The sequence below is a fragment of the Onychomys torridus genome, chromosome 4 (assembly GCF_903995425.1).
Source record: "Onychomys torridus chromosome 4, mOncTor1.1, whole genome shotgun sequence".
NCBI classification, from domain to species: domain Eukaryota; kingdom Metazoa; phylum Chordata; class Mammalia; order Rodentia; family Cricetidae; genus Onychomys; species Onychomys torridus.
Genome location: NC_050446.1, coordinates 10,751,232 through 10,774,306, shown reverse-complemented (window position 1 = coordinate 10,774,306; position 23,075 = coordinate 10,751,232). Strand labels below are relative to the sequence as shown.

The 23,075-nt window shown below is 50.6% G+C and overlaps 1 protein-coding gene across 2 annotated transcripts in view; it reads left to right on the top strand.

Annotated features, from left to right (window-relative positions):
• Olfm1 (olfactomedin 1) overlaps positions 1–10,261 on the top strand; it is a 38,435-nt gene extending 28,174 nt beyond the window's left edge. For both annotated transcript variants that reach the window (XM_036186580.1, XM_036186579.1), the window contains exons 5-6: positions 2,083–2,189; positions 8,573–10,261. In XM_036186580.1, the coding sequence (XP_036042473.1) occupies positions 2,083–2,189; positions 8,573–9,247 (782 nt within the window). In that variant the 3' untranslated portion in view covers positions 9,248–10,261. The remainder of the gene's footprint in view (positions 1–2,082; positions 2,190–8,572) is intronic.
• The last annotated feature ends 12,814 nt before the right edge of the window (positions 10,262–23,075 follow it).

Genomic DNA, 23,075 nt, shown 5'->3' with positions numbered 1-23,075 from the left:
GCTGAGTCACGTGTTGGCCTCAAGCACCGCATGCCATTGGGTGATAAGGATGTCTTCCACATGGATCGCCAGCCCTGACACCTGTGCATGCTGATTTCTTTGGACGTTAGCCTCCAGGAAGCTCATAGATCATATATCCTGGATTGGTGGGAGACCACCTATGAGAAATTACAGGGACCAATGGTTCTGTGGATGCTGGGACTGGATGGCAGAATGGGATCTGGGAAGAGGACCTGCAAAGGGGTTGGCTTCTGTTGGATTCTTTCCATTACCACCCATTTTGGAGGGATCCTCTGTCTCCTGGCAACCCAACACCCACCCCCAAGTCAACAGGAGCGAAGGAAGAAAAAGTGGGAGTGAGTGAGGGGTGGAGTCCAGCTTGAGCATCCGGCATCCCCTGCCCAGCCTCTGCAGAAAGCCCCCAATGAACCCAATTGAACCTCAGAAGCATGCAGGTGTGCAAACGTGTGTGAATTTGTGTGTGTGTGTGTGTGTGTGTGTGTGTGTGTGTGTGTGTTTGGTACCAGCACTCATGGAAAGGAAATTTTTCTACAAACCCATCAGGATCCTCACCTCCAGCTCCTGCCGACACTGATCAACCTTGGCTTCCCCTGGTGCCCTTCTTTTTTCTTTCTGTTTCCTTGGTGTCTCCTCCAAACCCAGGGCTTGGGCAGGGCAGGGCAGTATGTACAGAGGCCAAGTGGGCATGCTTTGTGCTCAGCAATGGACCTCTCAGACCCTGCACCCAAGTTCCTCCTGGAAGGGGGGTACCTTTGGGGAAGGGACAGGAGAGTGGGCACAGTGTGGCACTTCTCCCAGTCTGGGCAGGAGTGCCAGTGCTGGGGCATTGGTGGGAATTCAGGCCTGGAGTGTCTGCAGTGCATACAATGTCCTCTCAATCCTGCTGGGCTCCCTCCATCCAAGGCCCCCTCTCTGCTGGCTCTTGGGCCACGCTGAGCAGTTCATCTTGCCAGTCTCGTACAGTGCCACTGTGGACTTGCTCACCCCATTTCAGGCTTGGGGAGATGGTGTTAAGTGTGGAAGCATGGCGAGCCGCACCCTCCCCTGGCCTTGACCCGCCCTGCTCTATGTAGGATTATCTCTGCTTCCCTGTGGTCTCAGGTTAAGTCTTTCACAATCTCACCTAAGCACCTGGATCTTCTCTGAACTTTGCAGACACTGTGTATGTATGTTAATGTGGCCCTTGGTGGGTATCTTATAGACTTGGGGGAGGTCACACTCAAGCCTGACCTGGTGGGATGGAAGAGTCCTGCACCTCAGGCTTAATCTGGAGGTTGAGAGCTGGCAAGTACGCTGCAGGCTAAGGCAGGAATGCTGGATCACAGCCTTACCCACTCCCGACTGACCAAGTTGTGGCGCTAAGGTCATCTCTGGCCATCTGTGAGGTGGGAGGGCTGCAGAGGTCATAGTCAGGATCCCAAAGAGCATGATGCTCAAATCCCAGCCATCCTGCCAGGGGCTGCTCCTCTTGAGAACATGGAAAGCCCACAGATACCCCCATACACACACATAGCAGGACAGCAGCAAGCCTCCATCTGCCTCCAAGATGCTTCCGAGACAGTCACATGCACAAGGGAGGACAGACACATGCACAAGGAAGGTGCTCCCACAGTGTGGGTGGCTAGGATTGTCTTTCTGTATGGGGAGGTGAATTCTGCCTGGGTCCAGTATCTCCCATAGAGCCTAAATTCCCTCCTGCTTCCTGCCATGCTGGCTAAGTACTTTATTCCAGCGGCCAGAGAGGACTGAGCTCTTTTGCCCCATTTTCCAGAGAAGAGTGAGGCTTGCTAAGACCAACCCTCACTTGTTACTGGGGCTGCCCTGGCCTCTTGCTCGCAAGGAGTCATGCTAAGGCCTGCTCAATTGTTCTCTTTAGAGGAAGAGGTGGCTCCTCTGAGACACTGCTGGGGCTTGTTTAATTGCCATTATGGGCTGCTGCGCTCCAGATCTGGAGAGAAAGAGGATGAAGCCCCCCCCCCCCAAGCCCAGCTGTGCCATTGGAGGAGGGGTCCAAGGCTCTCAGTCGTCTGTTAGTTCTGACTCATGTGCACTCTGTTCCAGCCTGCGGGAAGCTGACAGGCATAAGTGACCCGGTGACTGTCAAGACCTCTGGCTCAAGGTTCGGGTCCTGGATGACAGACCCACTGGCCCCAGAAGGAGATAACAGGGTAAGTGTCCCTGGAGCTCTTAAAAGACTTAAAAGGCCTGGTCTCTGTCCCTCTCCCTAGTGTCGACCTCCCAGGCAGACAGCTTCAGGGGCTGTAGACTGGGTAGAGCCAGAGCTTCCCAAGGGCTTCTTCCTAGGAAAGCTGGTAGAGGCCCCTCTACGAACACAAATGACAGATAATGGAATGGGGAGGCTGTCCCTTTGAGGATGGTGGTGACAGTCATGGTGCTTGGACATCTCCTGTGTGCTGACCGCTCTGGGCGGTTCCCATCACTGCCTCTGCTTCGGGCATAGAATCTATTAGGCCTTTCTTGTTTTAATGACAGCTGATTTGTACTCATTTGCCATTCCTTTCATGGCTGATAGAAGCTCTGTGTTCCTTTTTGATTTTGAGAAGAGGCCGGGTTCCTGTTTCCTGGGTGTTTTCCCCCTGGGCAAACCTCAGAAAAGAAACATGAGCCAATGGCCCATTTTTGCCGACTTCTCCTTCCTGGGGACTGGGCTGTGGCCTCTTTAGGAACTGAGCATTGGGAGTCCAAGGCTGGGAGACCCCTTAATGGAGGAGGCCTGTAAGGAGCAGTCAGGGACTTCTGGAGGCTCTAACGGAGATGGAAGGGAAGCTGTGCTTCTGTGAATCAGGGTCCTTTGATGCAGCACAGCGCTAATCACTGCAGCCAGGATGGGCCTCCCGGGGATCCAGGCACTTCTCCCCAAGGCTCTTCTTTTCAGAGGTCTGCAGGATAGTGGGCTGAACTGGAAGCTCCTCCCTGGGCCCAGAGAAAGGAGCCTGAAATCCGAGGTCCTGTAAGCCTTATCACATCTCTCCATGGCAGGCAGAGCAAGAGAGACTCACATCTCTCCAGAGCAAGACTGGGCAGTACCGGAAATAAGAGGCAACAGGGTGGGCCAAAGACCCTGTAGATGTGTCAGCTTTAGAGACCAGTGCTGCTAAGTACACAGGCAGCTCTGGAGAGGTGCCTGGGCTGCCGCTAACGTGTAATAGGGTCAGGGATGTGTGGGAATAAGTTGTTTGCACTGTTTCCTAGACTGTGATGGTAACATAGTTTCTCAACATTCTAGTTTGTTTTCTGTGGCAGTGATAAAAACACTTTGACCAAAGCAACTTAGGGAGGAAAGGGTTGATTTTATGTTACACTTTCAGGTCACATTCATTAGGGGAAGTCAGGGCAGGAACTCAAGCAGGAACCTGAGGGTAGACCTGTTGGCTGCTCCTCAAAGCTCCTCTGTCTAGGGAACTCACCCATATCCAAGAAACTACAGCAGGAACCATGGAGGATGCTAATCAATGGCTTGTGTTCAACTAGCCTTCTAACGTAGGTCAGGACCACCTGCACAGTGCTGCCCACAATGGGATGAGCCTTCCTATCAGTTACGGCAATCAAGACAGTCCCTTCTAGGCATGCCTATAGATCAACCTAACAAAGACAATTACTCAACTGAGACTCTTTATTCTGTTGATTCTAGGTTGGGTCAAGCTGACAGTTAATGTAGACCATTAACTCTAACTAGGACACTTAGGTTGTGCTAGTACCCACAGTCCATCAGAAAAACCTACCTCTGCTTGAAGTTTGGTTAGGAACACCCCTTACTATGGATGTGGATGACAATGGCATTATGGGGAGAAAGACAGGGCCAAGACAGGAGGTGCTTAAGAAGCCCAGGCCAGTGTGCCAGGCTCTGTCTCAACCATCTCATGTCTAGTTTCGAGCTCTGGATTGCAGAGAATGATACATCTGTGCCCCCACCCACCTTCCCACACACCATGCTCTCTGTATGGTTTCCAGCACCAAAACCTCCTTCCAGGCTTCTGAGAAAATGTTAATACCACTCATAGGCCATGTCCTAACTATGGTCCTCAGAGGCTAGTCCCTGGTGTCACTGAACCTGTGAGATTCTGGACTGAGGCTCCTGATGCCACCCACAAAGGCCCTCTCCCCATATCACAGAGCAGGAAAACCACCAGCAACACCACACTGGCTAGCCAAGCAAAGAGAGGAGCCCAAGTCTGGAGCCTTCTGATATCACATATATGTGCCTTGGCCTCTAGGATGCAAGGCATAGCAAGGAAGCAGGTTCAGAAAGCTGTCAGGATACCCATGGGTGCTTGTGACAATTAAGTCTCTATTTTCTGCTTCATGTCTGCCTTCCAGGAGAGGAGATTCTGGTAGCAGACATCGTGGCTAGAAGGTGGAGGGGCCTTCATGAGGGCTGACAGCAGGAAAGGGGCAGGTTGCCGACTGGCAGCAGACACACAGTATTGGGTGCTGCTCTGGGCACTTTAGGCTCCAGTCATTCAGAACCACGTGCTCCCCACAGTGGCCCATGCATCCAGCCTGCTAAGTGACATGTCGCCTCGTCCTGCCATTGATCAACACCAGCAGTGTTTGTTTTGTTTTGCTTTCTTCCAATCTCCTGTTCACTTTTGATCACATACACACGGGAGACCAATAACTTGACACACACACACACACACACACACACACACACAAAGAGAGAGAGAAATTGATGTTGGCCTTAGAGCAGGTCCCTGTGGAGGGTTCAGTGAGAGGGATGGGGTGAAGCAGAGGGAAGAATTGTGTGGGACCAGGGAGGAGGCTTCAGGAAGCTGCAGAGCCTCTCGTTAGCGTGTGCTGAGGGGCTGTGCTGAGCCAGCTGCCCCCACTGCCTCTGTGTAAGCTGTTAGAACAAAATTAGCTTGGGATACCTTTGCATGGGCCTTCTTCTCTGTGTCGATCAAGCACCAACTGTGTACAGGTGCTGTGCTAAGAAACCTCCTGTGCGCTTTCCACAGCCCCTCAGCCCCCAACAGAGGCCAGGCCCTTTTCACCAGCGTTAGAAGTAGGAAGGTCTTGGTAGGAGCTGGCTATATTTCCCATCTTGTGCATAGAATACATAAGCCTACTACCCTGCCACACCTCCAGAACCCTGGAGTTCCAAAGACTCCATTCTGGATTCTAAGGCTCACAGTCTACTTGCTCTGGGACACCCTGACAAAGTCATGTACCACTCACCCCCCCTTTCTGCTCCCTTACTGGTCCCCCACCTTAGAAGTCCAGTCTAGCTTACACAAGATATCAGCGAGGAGGCTTGTATCATGCTCCCGCCACCCCCAGGAGGTTCCTGTTCAGAGGGGTGGCATATTGCTCAAACCCTCACTTAGCTCTGTGCTTCAAGGCCCCTTCCCTTGTCTAAACAGCATCAAAGCCAGCAGATGATCCTTAGAACAGAGGGTGGAATTATCCAGAATGCTTTAGATTATGCAGATATGTGGGTCCCTACAGCTCTGTCTGCTGGCAGCTTAGACATCCCTTCTAATCCTTTCTCAGTGGGAGTACTTACTGGGACATTCCTGGGGTGGCTGGCATCCTGCCACTTCCTCCTAGCCTCCCACTGAGGCTCTCTCCACCCCTTCACTAACAGCTCCCTTTAGAACATCTTTTCCAAGGCTGAATTCCTTGATGTTAGCAGTTTCAGGAGGACATTTGTCAAATACTTGCCAAGCCAGAGAGAAGAGCTAACTAAAGTCCCGTTACTAAGAAAGGCCCTGAAATAGCATCACCTAACACCTCGGCTGTACTGTAAGATGCTGGGCAGAGGCCCTGGCAGCCCTACCCTGGCCGCCCTCCTCACTGAAAAGCAACTGAATTTAGTACAGTTAAGCAGACCTCTCTGACATCAGTTTTCTCATCGGAAAATGGTGAAACCAGCAATTCAGATACAACTTGGTGATGTACAGGACAGTTCAAGGAGCCCTGCAAAGCTTTGGGGACCTCTACACAGGCAAGCCCGGGCCCTTGGCCTCCACCCCAGGAGAGAAGGACAGAGTGAGACAGAGGCAAAGTTAGCAAGTTAATTGACGAAGCAGAAAGATAAGATGCTCCCAGAATCAAGCACAGATGTTAGAAGGACACCCCAATCTGCCTGAGCAGTGGCCACAGATAGGATTTGGGACTTGGAAACTACAAAATCTGTAACTAAGTCTGGACGTTAGGATATGCTGACATATTCCTTTTCCTTATCCACAGAGTTCATTCCCTGAAGAGCAGGCTTTTTTAGAGGTCCACTATGCAGCTGGAGAAGGGCAATGAGAGATAAAGCATGGATCAAAGGAATCCTTGTTCATGCACAGGTCGCGGTGGGGTTGAACTTGAGGCATGGTTCACGAGCTGTTGTAACAGTCTCACTTGTGAAGTTACTTAGAAAAAGGAGTGTGTTTTTCTCTTTTGTGGGTGTTCTGGTCAGTTATGTCAGAATTCTCAGGGGTCAGCTATTGAGAGACAGAAAAATGAAGGTGGGGTGGCTTTTCTTGCACTGGTTTCCTCTATTTACTAGCTGGAAGTCTTGCCTCAAAGGCAGCTCAGCTGGTCCATGGGCTCATATGAGGAGGGTTAATAGTGCATGATGACACTTGTGTCCTCCAGATAGTCATGCAATTGTGTAGGCATCCTGACCCCTTCTACTCCGCCCTTCACCTTTAGCTGGGCATTCTTGAGTCTAGTTGGATCCTTCCAGAGGACATGAGAGCCAGAAACTGTCTCTGGGGTCACTTCCCAGGGACAGCATCAGCCCAAGTTGGCTGAATTTGGTCTAAACCATCAACCTTGGAAGGAACAGAAACCAAGGGCATTTCAGATGGGAAGGTCACAGTGCCAAGGGGAGGAGCAACCCCCCCCCCCCCGAGGAAATGGGGCTCCTTCCCATGAGGCTCTCTGGGCTTTGAGTCACGTCCTCTCCTCTGCAGAATGGCCCATGTCCCAAGCAGCCTCCCTAGCATGAGGTTGAATAATCAGTCTCTGGAGCCCGCTCCCCAAATGCATCGTAAATCTGTGTTTTCAGAAAGTGGTATGCCCTGTGTCTGATTTGCCAGTGAGTGGGAGAAGAGACCCTTTAAAAGTACTTAGAAACTGGTGGTTACACACTGGGCTCAAGAAACACAGAAACCAATCACTAGCTTCCACCATGATGGAGGGCCTGCTCCAAAGCGCTAAGAAAGGTTTTCTTCATAAGTGGACGGGGAGGGCTAATGGAAGGTGGTTCAACAAAAGCTGCAAAGAGATGGAGAACTCCCTGTCTCACGGGGCAGCCCAATGAGGGCGGAGTGGGTGGGCAGCTCTTCCCCAGAGAGACAGGGGGTGATCTGTGCATGTCCTGATCCTCCAATACTCCTCTCCATTCTAATCCGTGACCCATATCACTGAGGGATGGTCGGAGAGAGACTGGTGATAATAACCACCTCACACGAGACCCTGTCATGCTGTTGTTGTTTTTAATCTCATTAAAAACAAAAGGCACATCTGCTTCCAAGCATCTGAACCATGTCTCAGGAACAAATGTTTGGTTTTTGGGGGGTTTTGGGGGTTTTTGTTTTGTTTTTACAAAAACGTCATGCCAAGCCCGAGAGCTGCGGCAGCCCTAATCCCTGCTCAGCTATCAGTGGATAAAGCAGCTGTCTGAATGCCAGGCAGATACCGCTGCCAGGTCTCCCCTCCTAGCCCCACCCCTTTCTCATTTGCTACAAAATTGCTTCAAAATGACTAAAGGTTTTTGTTCCAACTACAGATGATTCTTGGGTCTGTTGGCATGCAAAGAGTCATGAGAAATCACTTCCTTTGTAACCCTTCAAACTCAGGCCTCCGGCAGTTTGTTACTTGATTTCCTGAGGCCCACGTTCCAGTCTGAAAAGTGTTTTCCCCAGATTAGGGAATGCACTGTTGCCCCCCACAGCCAACCAAAGCCCCAGTTAATTACCTTTCCCTGCACACCTCCCCCAGCATAGATGATGACTCAGACTGTACTTCAGTAACTGCCTGGTGGAGTGGAGAGGACTCACTCAGTGTCCCATGGTGAGACTGGAAAATGGCCCTTCCCAGTGACCTTGAGAGCCAGTTGTCATTGCAGACAGAAGCTTGCCAGTGTGTGTGTGTATCTACTTAGCAGCCATACCCTTTACAAGGCTGACTCCCGCATTGAGTCCCAGCTTCGGTGACACTCCCCAGCCCTTGGCCAGGGCCCAACAATGACCCTTGTCCTATAACATGTCTCCAGAGAGGACTCCATCTAGGGACCTGGTGGGTCTTCCCATAGCAACCACTGGTGTATATTGCATAGACTATATATTGTGGACTGTGGATGTGTGAGATTCCAGAGCACCTTCCTGCCTGTCCCATATAAGTCCCTCCACTGTATCCTACCCTTCCCAGGGGTCCTGAAAATCAGCCTGAGTGGGGACCAGGCAGGAATCCAGTGTTCTTGGAGGTAGGACAGAATGGCCTACAGTCTTGATGGCTCTTCCAGACAGACCCTTCTGTTTTGTTCCCACACCCTCCTGCTGTGGGACACTAACGAGGTCTGCTCTCCCCACAGGTTTGGTATATGGATGGTTATCACAACAACCGCTTTGTCCGTGAGTACAAGTCCATGGTGGACTTCATGAACACGGACAATTTTACCTCACACCGTCTCCCGCACCCCTGGTCAGGCACGGGCCAGGTGGTCTACAATGGCTCCATCTATTTTAACAAATTCCAGAGTCACATTATCATCAGGTTTGACCTGAAGACAGAGACGATCCTGAAGACACGCAGCCTGGACTATGCTGGCTACAACAACATGTACCACTATGCCTGGGGTGGCCACTCAGACATCGACCTCATGGTGGACGAGAATGGGCTCTGGGCCGTCTATGCCACAAACCAGAATGCCGGCAACATAGTCATCAGCAAGCTGGATCCTATCTCACTGCAGATCCTGCAGACATGGAACACCAGCTACCCCAAGCGCAGCGCCGGTGAGGCCTTCATCATTTGCGGGACCCTCTACGTCACCAACGGCTACTCGGGGGGCACCAAGGTCCACTATGCTTACCAGACCAATGCCTCGACCTACGAGTACATTGACATCCCCTTCCAGAACAAATATTCCCACATCTCCATGCTGGACTACAATCCTAAGGACCGCGCGCTGTATGCCTGGAACAACGGCCATCAGACCCTCTACAATGTCACCCTCTTCCACGTCATCCGCTCCGATGAGTTGTAGCTCCTGCTTTCCCAGAAGCCCAGGGTCCAAGTCCTCACCTGGAGGACATTTCCATGAAACAGCTGCCAAAATGATTCCAAGAATATTAACAGTCCTGATTTTGAGAAATCAGCGTGATTCTGACGCCCAGGGATGGCGTCACTTCTGTGTTCCTACTACTCATGCAGGTGGGCCACAGATTTCTGAAGAAACCGCCATAGATGTGGATGGAACTGCAGCCCAAGACTCCCTGGCTGTCCCCATCCCACCCCCATCCCTCTCTGGTCAAATAACTCAAAGAAGCAAGGCGATGACTGTTGGCCCTTCTCACCCAAGAACAACCCACTGTTAGGATTGCATGGACATTTCCTTAGGTCGTGATCAGCTCGATGACGTGATGGCCATCCCCCTGACCCGGAGTCCCCCAGCCCCTGCGGCACTCAGTGTAGGCTGCTTTAGCCCACACGTATCGCAGCTGCCTTTTTCTTGACTGTGTTGTTATCTCTTAGATTAACTGTGCTGAGACTCCCGGTAGCTCATGGACCTGTGTCTAGTACTTTCCCGAAGCGATGGTGGGTGTGCGTAGAGTGAAGTTGCCGTACCCACGTTGTTGAACTTGCGTACCCTGTAGCTAGGTTGTGAGGTGTCCGTCTGTTATACCCCAAGGTGGTAACTCTGTGTGTTCAATTTATGCAATGAATGTTGTCATGCGATGCCGTAGTTTGGATTGATAAGTGGATGGTTTCTGTTTCTAAAAAGAAAAAAAAAGAAAAAATCAGTGTTTGCCCTCGTAGGAGACATAGTCAAGTTCATGTTGATAATAACCCAGTGGAATTTTTCTCTTCTTGTCAAGTTATCTGAATCGTGTAACCATGGATGGGAAGGACGCATCTTGGGAAATTTTAGTTTCCAACAGGAAGAAACTCCCCAAGGGCAGCCATGTGTGGAAAGTTCATTTTTTAAGAAAAAATAAGTAGAAGAGGGCAACTTTGTACTGTTCAGTTATCTGAAGAACAATAAAGACATTAGGAGACATCCTTGCTTTGCTTGTCATTTGTGACAAGGGAGATGTGACAGACATACAGGGTCTTCACAGCTACCTTCTAGACGGTGGACCCTAGCCTCCTACTCCCCAAAGCCAGAAAAGGCTTGGTGCTTCTCCCACTGGGGCTGCCCCGGGGGGCTCCCACCCCTCACCTACACTTCTCTACTAGAGCAGACACCCATGTCAGACAGCCCCAGGGCCGTGGGCAGTCACCAGCCGAGACGATGCTAAGTCAGCGACAGTGAACCTACCCACTTCCGGCCCAGCCTTTCACCAAGGATTGCCACAGATCTAGATAGAAGGTGCCTAGTCCTCCCTGAGACCCCTAGATGTGTATATCTTGACAATTCCAAAGAGCTCAACATGCAGATAATGTCCTGGGACACCCAGGTGGATCCCCATATCTAAGAAAGTCCTGAGGTTCTTGTGGGACAAATCACAGCCCCAGGTTGAGAGCCTTTCTAGAGTGCCCTGGAATTTAATGCCAGGTAGAGAAGTAATGGATGAGAGGAACTTTCCCTGCATATGGTGATGTACCTAACCTTAGATTTGACAAGGTGGCCGCTGTCTATGATCTGTTGTGGGTTGGGATGTGATAGCTAGCTCCTCTCACCTCTACAGTTGGACATCTGTCACCCCACTCAGGGTGGACATGGTTCAGGGTGCATGTTCACCAACCAGTGAGCATACTAGTCTCCCATGTCTCCATGCATGTCCATGCAGCTGGTTGGTCCCCAGGCAAGATATTGATGGTACTCGGGACAAACTGATACCCATGATGTTCAGTCCTGCTGTGGAATTGAGAGTCTAGGGATGTCTAAGGACAGACAATGGTTCTGTCTAGGAGTTGGCATCACTGCCATGGTGAGCAACTAGGAAGGAAGTAGCTATGGACAATAGCTGTATGTGATGGTGAGAAGGGACCTGGGAGACCTCTAGAGGGGTGCTGAGCACTGACCAGCCAGGCCTGACATGGTGTTCCCAGCCACTGCTACTCCAAGGACCACAACCTGGACCCTAGGCTCCTTCCTTGGTGATTATGTGGGCTGCTGATACAGATAGCTTATCTGGTGTGTCCAGTCTTTTGACATTTTGACATGATGTTATCTACAAAGTTCAAGTTACCAAAAAAAATTACAATAATATCTCTTATTGTTTCAAGTAAATTCATGATTTTGTTCGGGCCACATCCATAGCTGTCCTCGGTTGAATGTAACAGAACTCAACCTTCAGGTTGTACACACTTAGTTTCCTGTACAAGAACAGGGCCCACTTTGGCTCTCTCTCACTGTGTTCACCAGACCCCAGACATGGGGTCCTAGCATGCTCTCTGGTCATCTACTTTCTAGGCTCAGAGCCTCTCCCCATCACACACACACCTTAGAGGCTTCCCCTCTTCCCCACCTGCTGGAGGCCCTCCCTCCCTCCCTCCCGAAGGCTCTCGGTCCTTCCAGGAGTATTCTCATCCAACATGTTCTGGGACCTGGGAGAAGTGGTTTAGATATCCAAAATAGGTAAGTCTCAAAAGAAGAGGGGGAGGGGAGGAGGGGGAGAAGACGGAGGAGGAGGAGAAGGAGAAGAAATCTTTTCTTCTCTTGGTTTCTCTTCTGCCTGGGAGTCTGCAGGATCTACCAAGAGGTGACAAGGAGGAAGGAGGAGAGAGGGGGAGGTCTGGGGAAAGCTGATCCTTAATTACAGCCTCATTAACTGCCAGGCTCCCTGAGCAAGTCAGCTCTCAGGGCCACACGGACACGGGAGGAGCTTCCAATTAAAACTTTCAGAGGTGGGAGGCATTTTTTCATACTTTCATGTTTACAAATTATCTGGGGGTGCAACAGCATATAGAACCCTACCCCCATGAGACAGAGTGGCTGCTTGTTCATCTAAAAGACCCAAGTTTCAGTAAAGCCATCATTCAAGCTGTGAGGCCTCTGCCCTATCCCCTTTTGATGGAGCCCTGTACACACACCATCAGACTACGGCTCTGTGATTACGGATGGTAACTGTGGGCTGATCTCTGTATAATTTCTCCTTAATGACACAGTTTAAAAAAAATCATAAGTGAGCAAATGCCCATTCTGTGAATCACTAAAAGACAAAATAAGGATGTGACAGGGCCACATGGATTTGCTGTCTCAGACAGTGTATTTGCTAGGGAAAATATTCTGCTCAGAGATTAAATACATAAGAAAAATGGCTCCATCCAGAGAGCAAATAAAACAACCCCTGCCACTAAATCTCCCAGATTCCAATAACTGGATATATCAGCCAATAGCAGAGCATCTGTGGATGAATTTTCTTTATTAAAAGTTTGGCCTGGAATCAAAATCCTGCAGTTCTTTGAGATGCTCAGAGATCAGAGCATAAAGCCTAGGGTTCTGTTCACAGCTGGGGGGGTTCCCCAGTTTCTACAAGTGTTCTGTTCTGTGGCAAGACTATGTCCAGCCACCAACCCCAGGTGCCTCGTGGTTCTTCTTATACTCTCCTGGAGTTCCCAGGCCTGGCTCCTGCAGAAGTCACAGAAGTCTGATGTGCAGGAACTCTTCTACCCCCCAATGCTCGAGCCCCGAGCCGCAGAAGGCAGCTGCTGTCCTCTGTGCCCCATCTTGGGGCACACGTAAGTTGTAGTGGAAAGATTGGTGCTGGCATCAGCCTTGGACAGGGACAGACAGACAAGGCACTCATTTTTCAGTGGGAGGATTAAATAGGCCATCAGGTTGTTGGTTCTGTTTACTGCAAACTTCCATGTCTTACACTGTTTGTTTTTCCCCACTCATTTCTTGTTCTTGAGATTTTTTTTAAGCATGTGAAACTATTTACCTCTGTGTGTGTGTGTACTGTATATATGTGTTCTATTTGTGTACATATCTGTGTATGCATATGCACCTGTGTGCAAATGCACACATGAGGCCAGAGGCCAACATCGAGTGTCTTTCTAAATCACTCTTCACCTTTTTAAATTGAATTTTTATTCAGTGTGTGTGTGCGCGCGCGCGTGCATGTGCGTGTGGTGTGTCTGTGTGTGTGTGTGTGTGTGTGTGTGTGTGTGTGTGTACACATGCATGTGCACACACATGCCATAGCATGCAGGTGGAAGTCAGACAGCTTTCTGAAATTGATATTTCCTTCCACTACATGGAATTAAATTCATGCCATCCGGCTTTGCAGCTGTCTGAGCCATCTCACCAGCCCCACATATTTTTGAGACAGGATCTCACCAATTGGGTTTGACTGGGCTTCAAATCCCAGGATCTATCTCTGTCCCCACGCTGAGGTGACAGGTATGTACCACCTTGCGAGGGTTTCAGGTCGGTGCTGGGAGGATCTGAATTCACGTCTTCATGCTTGGCATCAATCACCTTACCAGCCAGTCCTCCTGGTTGCAGATCTGTCTACTGCACTCAAAATTATCAGTTATGCTTAGAGCATCTGAGTTGCAGGTAGTATGTCCTGTTTTCCCCACCCCTAGGTTGCAGGGCCCGGGCCCAGGAACCCACTGGGTATGCAGGCTCCTGTGCTGTTTGAGACAATCAGTCCTTTGGAGATTCTACAGTGAAGTGGGCACCATCCTTATTGTCATCCAAAGGGTGCCCATTTATTCCAATTATTATTATATTTCTATTAAACTGGCTGATTTTCTCCACTGAACCTGTTATTGAAACCTCAAACGTTGAAGGTCTGGCCCCTGTGCTATTAGGAGGTGACTAGATTGTGAGAGTATTAATACATTTCTCCAGGGAACTCCATTGAACAGTTGCCTGGGAGCCAAGACCTAGCTGGAGAAAGAAAAGTCACTGTGGTGTGCCTTTGAAGGATAGATCTTGTCCTTGTGCACACGCGTGCTCTCTCTCCCCTTCCTGGCTTGTGCAAGGTGATTGGCTTTCCCTAGCCATGACCTGAGACCATCACGGCCTTGACCCAGACTTACAAACACTGCAGCCAGCAGGCCATGGATGGAGCCCTGAAGCCATGAGCAAAGCAAACTTTACTCCTTGAGTTATTTTCCTCAGGGATCTACACTCTTGAGTCTGTTTCTGGACTGTAGATCTTACTCAGTCTGATGCTGTTCTTGGAAACCTTATTCTGAGGTTCCAAGGTCCATTTATGCAAGTTGGGCATGACATCTTTAAGATGCCCCCCAGGCATGGTCCCTGTGGCATCTTTCTATTTGTTTGTTTGTTTGTGAGACAGTCTCTCTGTGTAATCTGGCTGTCCTAGAACTCACTATGTAGACTAGGGTGGCCTTCAACTCAGAGAGATAGCTGCCTCCACCTCCTGAGTGCTGAGATTGAAGGCATGTACCTCCATGACCAGCTTGATTCTGATACTTTATTTATAAATATAAGCAGAAATTTTCCCTTCATTAATCTTGTCGAGTCTGTAAAGAGCTGGTGATTTTGAGATACTAGATTTCTCTGAGGTAGATCTTTGTCTTAAATCTAGTGCCAAATTCCTGGGGCTTCACAGAGCTTCAAAGACAAGCTGAGTTCTCTACGTAACCTTTCAGGGGCTCCCTCACCTGTGTGTGGCTGCATCACCTCCTCTTTGAGAAATGGGCATAAGGCAGTAAAACAGAAGCCAGAACCAGGCTGACAGGTGGCAGGGACAGCCCCTAACCAGCCTTTGTGCCCAGACACAGGAGCACTCTGCAGGTGAGTCACGGCTGCTTACTCACCACACTGCAGGCAGGAGAACGTGCCAGAGCCTTCGTGCAAAAAGGAGCTGGGTTTGTCCTCTAGCCCCCAGAATCCATGAGTCACTGTGGCTTGGCACTGAGAGGGGCCTTGGAAGGAGTCATGATTCTGGCCAAAGAACACGAAGCATTGAGTTGGGCATTGCCTATCTCCTCTGCCTTGGTGGAGAGGGGCAGGCAAGTGGGGAGGAAGGCCTTTCTCCACTCCTTTTTATCCTGTTGACTTCTCTTTCTCTCTCTCTCTCACACACACACACACACACACACACACACAGAGAGAGAGAGAGAGAGAGAGAGAGAGAGAGAGAGAGAGAGCCAGGAGCAGAGTCCCTCCATTTTAACAGATGAGCCATACAACTCAACCTTGCTCCCTCAGGCCCATACTCTCCCAGCAACAGAGTAGGTACTCAACCCTTCTGCCTCCAGGCACATGTTTCCTCCCATAGCATCCCTCTGCTACCTTCCACTTGCTCAGGGTTTCAATGGCTTCCTGTCTAGCCTGACACTGTATGGCTATGACTAGACAAAGTGATGCCCTGGTAGGTCACCCAAAGCTTGGCCCAAGTGTTGTCCAGTCTGCTGGCCCTACACCATCTAACACTTGGAATGCCAACATTGGCCTCGTGGGAGGGGCCTTGGGAAAGAGAGCTCAAGACCACTGCCAGTAGCCATCCTCTTTAACAGGGTCAGCCACAGAGCTGCAGTGTCTCCACCAGACTGCCAGAAGCACTAAGCATCATGGCCATCGAATACCTGCAGGTGTCTAAGCCATTTAGTCATCAGATTCTATTTTACTTATGTCTATTATCAAGAAAACCGATGATAACAAGTGCTGGTATCCATATTTCTGAGTACTGGCACAGTACTCAGAGAGCCTGCACACTCTAAGAGTTGTGTCATGATCACTCCTTCATGGCCAGCAGGACCAGCATCCTGGGAAGCTCTAACTTCTCAGCCTGGGGAAGGTGCCGTCCCCTTAACACGTAAGGACTTGGCTCTGTCACTGAAGCATCGTTGTCCCCACTCTGCAGGTAGAGACACAGAGGCCCGGAGAGACCAGTTAACGCCTGCTCCAGTTAGAACAAACTCAAGGAGGGACCCAAGTCCCCTGGCACCTTGGACTCAAGCCAGATACACCAGCTGCACTGTCACACAGCAACTGTCTTCCAATTGGCTGGCTTTGGGAGTCCTGAAGGACTGAGGCTGCGTCCCCAGTCCCAGCCCAGGCCTGTTTTCCTCTCTAAGCGAGGCCCACAGGGACCAGAAGAGCCCAGCAGACTGGAGAAGTGAATGGATTTCCTTATTGATCTCTTTCTTCCCACCAAGGCCTGGAAAATAAGGTCGCCAAGAATGATATCTTGGGCATGAGTTCCAGGATGTTTTTATTTCTGTTGACTGAATTTTGTGTGATTCCTGGAGGGTTCTTACCCTCATCCCCAGCAAGGGCCTTCCTTAACTTTCGGCCTTTGGGACACCTGCGGCCTTTGGGACACCTGCGACATCTGGAGCCCATTCAGACCAGCAAGACCGCTTACATGCACAGTCCGATGCAGCAGACAGGCACTGGTACTTCCTCTCCCACTGCCTCCTGCCCTGAAGCCACCCCTATAATTAGCTGGATGGGCTTGCAATCAGCTCCAGGCTGTTTGTCTCACCCAATCTGGCACTGTCCCTGTTAAATTGGCTGTGGCGAAGCCATAATAAAGAAGACAAACAGCGTCTGCATCAGGTCATCCAGAGGAGCTACCTAAGGAAGGACCGGGAGAGGAAAGATTCAATTAAAGGCCACTGCAGCTCAACCTGACCTGCTTTTTCCTGGAGCCAAGCTGTTGTGTAGATACCCCTCCTCGGCATCCCTTCCTTCTGGGAAGATGCCCATTTGCACCAGCTCTGGGAGGCTGTGGCCACCCCCAGAGCCACTGTTCCTGACTTCCCTGGGGAGACAGAAGCAGTTCCAGGGCTTTTCCAGGTCTCCAGGTCTTGGCTATGAAGCTGATCCCCAGCCTGCTTGCTGCTATAAAAATGCAATGTGACAAGAGACACTTAGGCAGCCTCTTCTGGTCCTTATCAGTCCTATAAATGCAGGCTCGGCCACCTAATGGTGGTATTCTGAGACCTTACCCTCCCTCCCCACACTCCTGCATGACACACACACTAGCCCCTTAACACTGTGTCTCGGAGATCCACTTTCCATGAAAGAAGCAGAAAGGAACATAGTATGGATGCAGTTCTGGGGCACTGACTTGGGTGTCAGGTGCATGCAGTAACCAGACAGAGCCCCAGCTGCACGTTGAGCCCCAAACTTTGATCTGCTCAATGAGATTTGCAAGGACTCACTCAGAGACCCTCCTAAGGAGTTCTTGGGCCAGTCCTTTGGCAAGTAATAACTCAGGAGCTGTACCAGGATGCCTTTTGGGGGTTTCCAGGAACAGGATAGAGACAGGAGGGGTCCAACTCACAGACAGATTCTAATGTCCAGTGCAGAGGGTTCAGACAGAATGGCCTGGCCAGCTGCTGGCCCTTTCTTCTCTGTTAATCCCAATGCCCCACACTAGACTGAGCCTCAGGCACTCAGTATCTTGTCCATCAATAGCCCTTCCCCATTTCTTCATACTAGAAAACTAAGTTTACCTGCTGTACTGAGGAATCTGTCTCTCTGATAAAGCAAGGGCACCACTGTGGAGACAGAAGGCAAGGGATGGGAAGGGGGGACCCAGCTCTCGGATTCCTTACTTCCAGGCTTTGTGGGAGCGCCCAGTCTCCAGGAGCAGAGCCCACTGCCCATCAACTCCACACCCAGTCACCTGTTGGTGGGTGGATGTGTCTGCCACCCCTACAGATGTTGACATTGACCTCACAGGAGTCAGAAATTCCCTCCTGGTCCTAAGCTCACCCAGGGGCCCATTGTATACATGGCCTGAAGGAGGGGCTCAGTACACTCAACCCTTTAGTAGACATTCCAACACAGGGAAGACTGGAGGTACAGGTGAGTAGGACACCCATGAAGACTGTTTTCCCCCACAGGTTCCACTGCACCTGAATTAGTCTGTCCTTCCTGGGTAGATACCTGTCACCAGCCCTGTACCACCTGCTTGCTTAGGGCCATAACCAAGTGAGATCAGCACTACCTGAACACAAACACCACCATACTTTGGCAGTCACTCTGGGATTAGACCATTGTGAGTACCCAGGGTGCCCTGGACACAGGATTGTTCACACCTAGCAGGACATACTGGGATGCTGGAAGATCCCTCCCCTCACCCCACACTCCTATCAGAATGAGCAATAGAAAGCTGAGGAGTGTATTAGCTCTGGAATGATCCATTTAATATTGTGGGGCCTGAAATGACCACAAGACACTGAAACCACGAAAAAGTGAAACCTCTGATAAAGAGGAAGACTGTATGAGAACAAATGGAGGATGGATGGATGGATGGATGGATGGATGGAGGATGGATGGATGGAGGATAAATGGATGGATGGATGGATGGATGGACGGACGGACGGACGGACGGACAGACGGATGGATGGATGGATGGACGGCCACTGGGTACCACAAAAGTAGAAGAGGAATACAGCTTCCCACTGGGAAGATTGAAATCCAGTGGGAGTTCATACTTGGCTTCCAAAACATTCCATTATTTATTACAGTTTAACAGACATTTTGTAGGCGACACCCCTTTTTTTCTCCATTTTTTTAAAGAGATTTTCTATTCATTTACATATCAACCACAAATTCCTCTGTCCTCCCTCCTCCCACCCCCAGCCTTCCCCCCCAACCCACCCACCCCCGATTCCTCACCTTCTCCAAGGCAAGATCTGCCATGGGTCGTCTTCAGAGCCTGGTACATTCAGTTGAGGCAGGTCCATGCCCCTTCTCCCTGCACCAAGGCTGCGTAAAATGTCTCACCATAGGCACTAGGCTCCAGAAAGCCGGCTCATGCACTAGGGATGGGTCCCCATCCTACTGGCTGAGGGCCCCCTAAACCATTCAAGCTAAACAACTGAGGAGACACCCTTTGTGTGCTGAGTTTGAAGGGAGCCAGGAGTAATGGCACAAGACATTGAGGTTCCGGCTCTTGCCATCTCCTGGAAGGCCTGCCACATACACCAGGGGCTGCTGGGGGGCTCTGCATGCTGTGCCATGGATCACATCCCTAGCTTATTTCTATTTAGCTTGAGACTGAGCCTCCCTAAGTTGTCCAGGTTGGCTTTGAACTCATATGTAACCCAGGCTGACCTCAAACTTGCAAATCCTCTAGGCCTTAACCTCCTTAACCTCCTGAGAAGATGATATGCACGTGCCACCAGACAAGGATGGATTCCTTGTTTGCATCCCCTCTGCCCTTGGGAACAGAACACTGGGTCAAGGCAAAGGAAACACAGACATCTGGCCATGGCTCCCAAACCTCTTGCCCTTTGCTCGAGCTTCAAATGGCCCAGAGCTCCTGGTCAAAGAAGGCAGCAGAAAGCCAGCTCCCAGCCCCAAGCCACCCCATGCAGCTCTTTCGCCAGGCTTCAGCAGCAGGAAGCTAGAAGCAATTTGGTATGTGTGAATTATTCAGAGCAGGCAAAATGGAATGAGGAACTGAGGCGACGTGTGCAGACACCGAGAGACAGCAAACAGATCCCAACTGGAGCAAGCTGGTAAGGTTGATCCTGGAAACAAATTAGCTGTGAGTTACAGGAAACGTTATTTGATTAGATGCAACTGGTTGTTTCAAAAGCAATACTCATAAGCCGGGTTTCACCATGCAGCTTCACTGTATGCTGCTCTGTGGGCTTTCCTGGCATGGCCGCTGCTGTTATCCATCTCCCTGAAACCTGCTGGCTCCCACGGCTCCAGGAGAACAGAAGCCTCCCAAATATTCGCACGGTGGATAGTACAGAGGCTGAGTCCAAGGAGGCAACAAAGGATGTGGTGATAAGAAAGGGATAAGAGTCAGAGACAGTCAAAGACAGGGAGTGGAAAGGCAGCCTCGGTATGCATAAGGATGCTGTGCCTGGGACCCAAGAGAGGGGTGATATATGCAGAGGGTATACCTCCAAGCCGCAGGTGGAGCATGAGGAGTCAATGTCAGATGAGGTGCAGGGAGGAGGGGACATGTCCAGGCAGCCAGCAAAGAGGCCAGCGTTGGAGCTAAGCTTGTGGGACCAGGGTGAGCCATGGAGATCACTAGGAAGGCAGAAAGTGAGAGGTGTAGGGTCGCAGTGAGAATGTGGCCCAAACACAGGCTTGAGGTCTGAATGAATGCAACAACCTGAGTAGCCAAGATCATAGAAGAGGGAAACCCAAAAACTTGGAAGGAAATCCAAAGGCTTTGGGAGAGGGTAAGGAAGGGGCCTGAGGAGGACTTGGAGGAACCTTGAGGGGCTTGAGGCCACAGTGGGATCTCAGCACCGACAAGTGAAGGAGATGCAGGTTGAGGGAAGCAACCTCAGAGGTGCATGGGGTGGGGGGGAGCCTCTGCCATGGGGATGCCAGATCTGGGGACAGGAAGGATGACAGTGCAGACTGGTGGCACACAGCAGGACACAGAAGGACCATAAGATCAGGAACAGAAGCCATTTCAGGGGGCAAAGCTTTCATGACCCTTGGTTGACTTCAAGGCTGTAGGCCAAGCCACAGACAGTTGACTCTCTACACTGTGTGGGGTTGCAGTAGCTCCAATCCTGGGTTCCATAGTCCTGAGAGCAAAGGGTAGGAGGAGCTGCCTTGGCCAGAGACAGGGAGACAAAACCTAAATCCCATCTGTGATAGCCAGTGGTGACCCCAGTTGTGGGGTCAAGTTGTAGACCAAAGTCACTCCTCTTATTGAGGTGTGTGATCTGCCAAGAAGGCTGGAGAGGCAAAGGCAGAGCCAGCCAGGCCTGCACTCTCTCTCCCTCTTGCTTCATTCCATCTACTGTGCTGGGCAGGCTGGGATTAGCTCAGGGCTTCAAGAGTCCACATCAGAACTGCATCTTCAACACACCTGCCCACCCTAGCTCCCTCAGGACTCAGAGTCAGCCAGGCCACACTGTGTCCAAAGGCACATGCCCAAGGTACACGACCCTATGAAGAAAGAATTTGACATTTCCACACGTAAGCATGCATGCCTGACACCTCCAAGTGGGTTCACACAGAACTATCTCATTGGGGCATAGAGTGAGAAGAAGTCAAGAGAAATACAGACTGCAGAAAACTGTGAACCAGAGACAAGAGTAGCCTGGACAGACAGCAGGGTCTTAAAGAGCTTCTTGGATCTGGAGTGGGTACTGTCTGGCCCTCGATCCGTGTCAGCGTCAGCCCGTAGTTCCAAATGAGGCCAAAGGTACATTGGCCGCTCAACTTTGAGACATGAACCCACCAAGAACAGGAAGAGCCTGGGGGTGTCTTCAGTTCAGTCAAAATGGGGTGGGGAGAGTTGCAACAGGAGTGAGCTTCCTATTGCTTCTGGTATTCAAAGGCCTTTCAGTAGGGTGTTGAGAAAACTTGCAAACTGTACTAAAGACAGGATTGGATGTCCTCCTATCACCCTACAAACCGCAACCCCTATAATGTGTAAATCTGTGTGGCTCACAGCCTCTGCCCACTAAGTTTCATTACTGAGCAAACTGCAAGGCTGCAGCTCACCCTGGGGAATGGCACTGGCGGGGGCTGGTCATTTCCCCAGCATCACTCCAGGAGTGTGAGCCCCACCCTGAGCCATCTGTGCACTGAGCCAGATCAGTTTTTTTGTTTGCTTTTCTTTTCCTTTTTTTTTTTTCTTCCAATAAATCAGCATCAACCTAGAGAACCTTCAAACCACCCCGCCCACAGACAGGGCACGCCCCCTGTGGACGGCATTTCAGCTTCCTGCTCCAAGTCAGCAGAATGTGATTTTATTGATTGGAGACACTGGGCCTGTCGATTTTCTACACAGGAAAGGCATACATTTTCCTGTCTCTTTCTTAAACAAGTCGTAAAATGGATTGTGCATATAAAAGGGCAACATAAAACAGTGGCCACCGCAAGCTTCGTGGCATTCACTGACTTTATAAATCAGAGCCATGAGTTCAGAGAAGATGCCTTCTCTCTGGATAGAAAATGTTTGACTTCAAAATCGAGAGGGAAATGACCTAAATATCCCCAGGCTGCCGGGCAATGGGGACAAACAGGAGAGGCCCAGGAGAAGCGATGGGGTTTCCTAAGAAGCAAAGGCCAGACAGGATGGCGCCATGTCACCCCAGCCCTCAGGCTTTGGGGGACACATTCACCTCCAGGGCAGCATCAGGGCCTGACACAGGCCCCCTCTAACTGCAGAACAGCTCCCAGCCTCTGGATTCTGCTATCCCCCAGGACCACCTGTGCTGAGCCATAGATCACTTACTGTTTGAGAAAGAGCCTGCCCACCCCCATTGACTGGCAGGCTGCATTTTTCTGATTCGTGATAGTAAATGCCAGAGGTTAATGACCCAGGTCTTCTGTTCTTGGTACCTCCATTCTGCTCAATGTGATAGGTAGGGATCTAGGTTGTTCCTCCTGGGTCCTCCTAGGAAAGGGTGACTCCAGGCATGCCACATTGACACAGTGGATTACGTGACCCCGCCCTGAGCTCAAGAGAAGCTGACAGGCATGGTTTCCTAGAAGCAGGAAATGATGAGGGACCATCCCTGCCACCCTCAGTTTAAAAATAAAAAGCAAAATATTCACCTCTTGGAGTTTTTGTGGAGAACTGTTGAACCTCCAAGACTGTACCAGGAAATGCTGGGTTTGGCTAAAGTGAGGCCAACTGCAAAGCTGAGTGACCTCAGGGAGGTGACTCACCCTCTCTGAGCTGCAGTCTCTAATACCCAATCAGAGAGGCTCCCTTAAGGTTTACAGGGCTGCTAGGAGTGAATGTATGTGACACCAGACCCAGCAGAGAGCTCACAATGTGTGTTCAAGACCTGTGATCTTTAGCAGGTCCTCTCTTAATCCCTTCACAAATGGACATGGACGGGGTCAGTTCTCAGCAACCACTGCAGCAGCAATGGCTTCCTGTCTGTCCAGGGAGTGAAAATCATGCCTCACAACATGAGCCAGTGTATGTGGGGGCCACTGTGGGACGGCTACATCCTCGCCCTCTGCTGGCTGGTCCCATGACCTT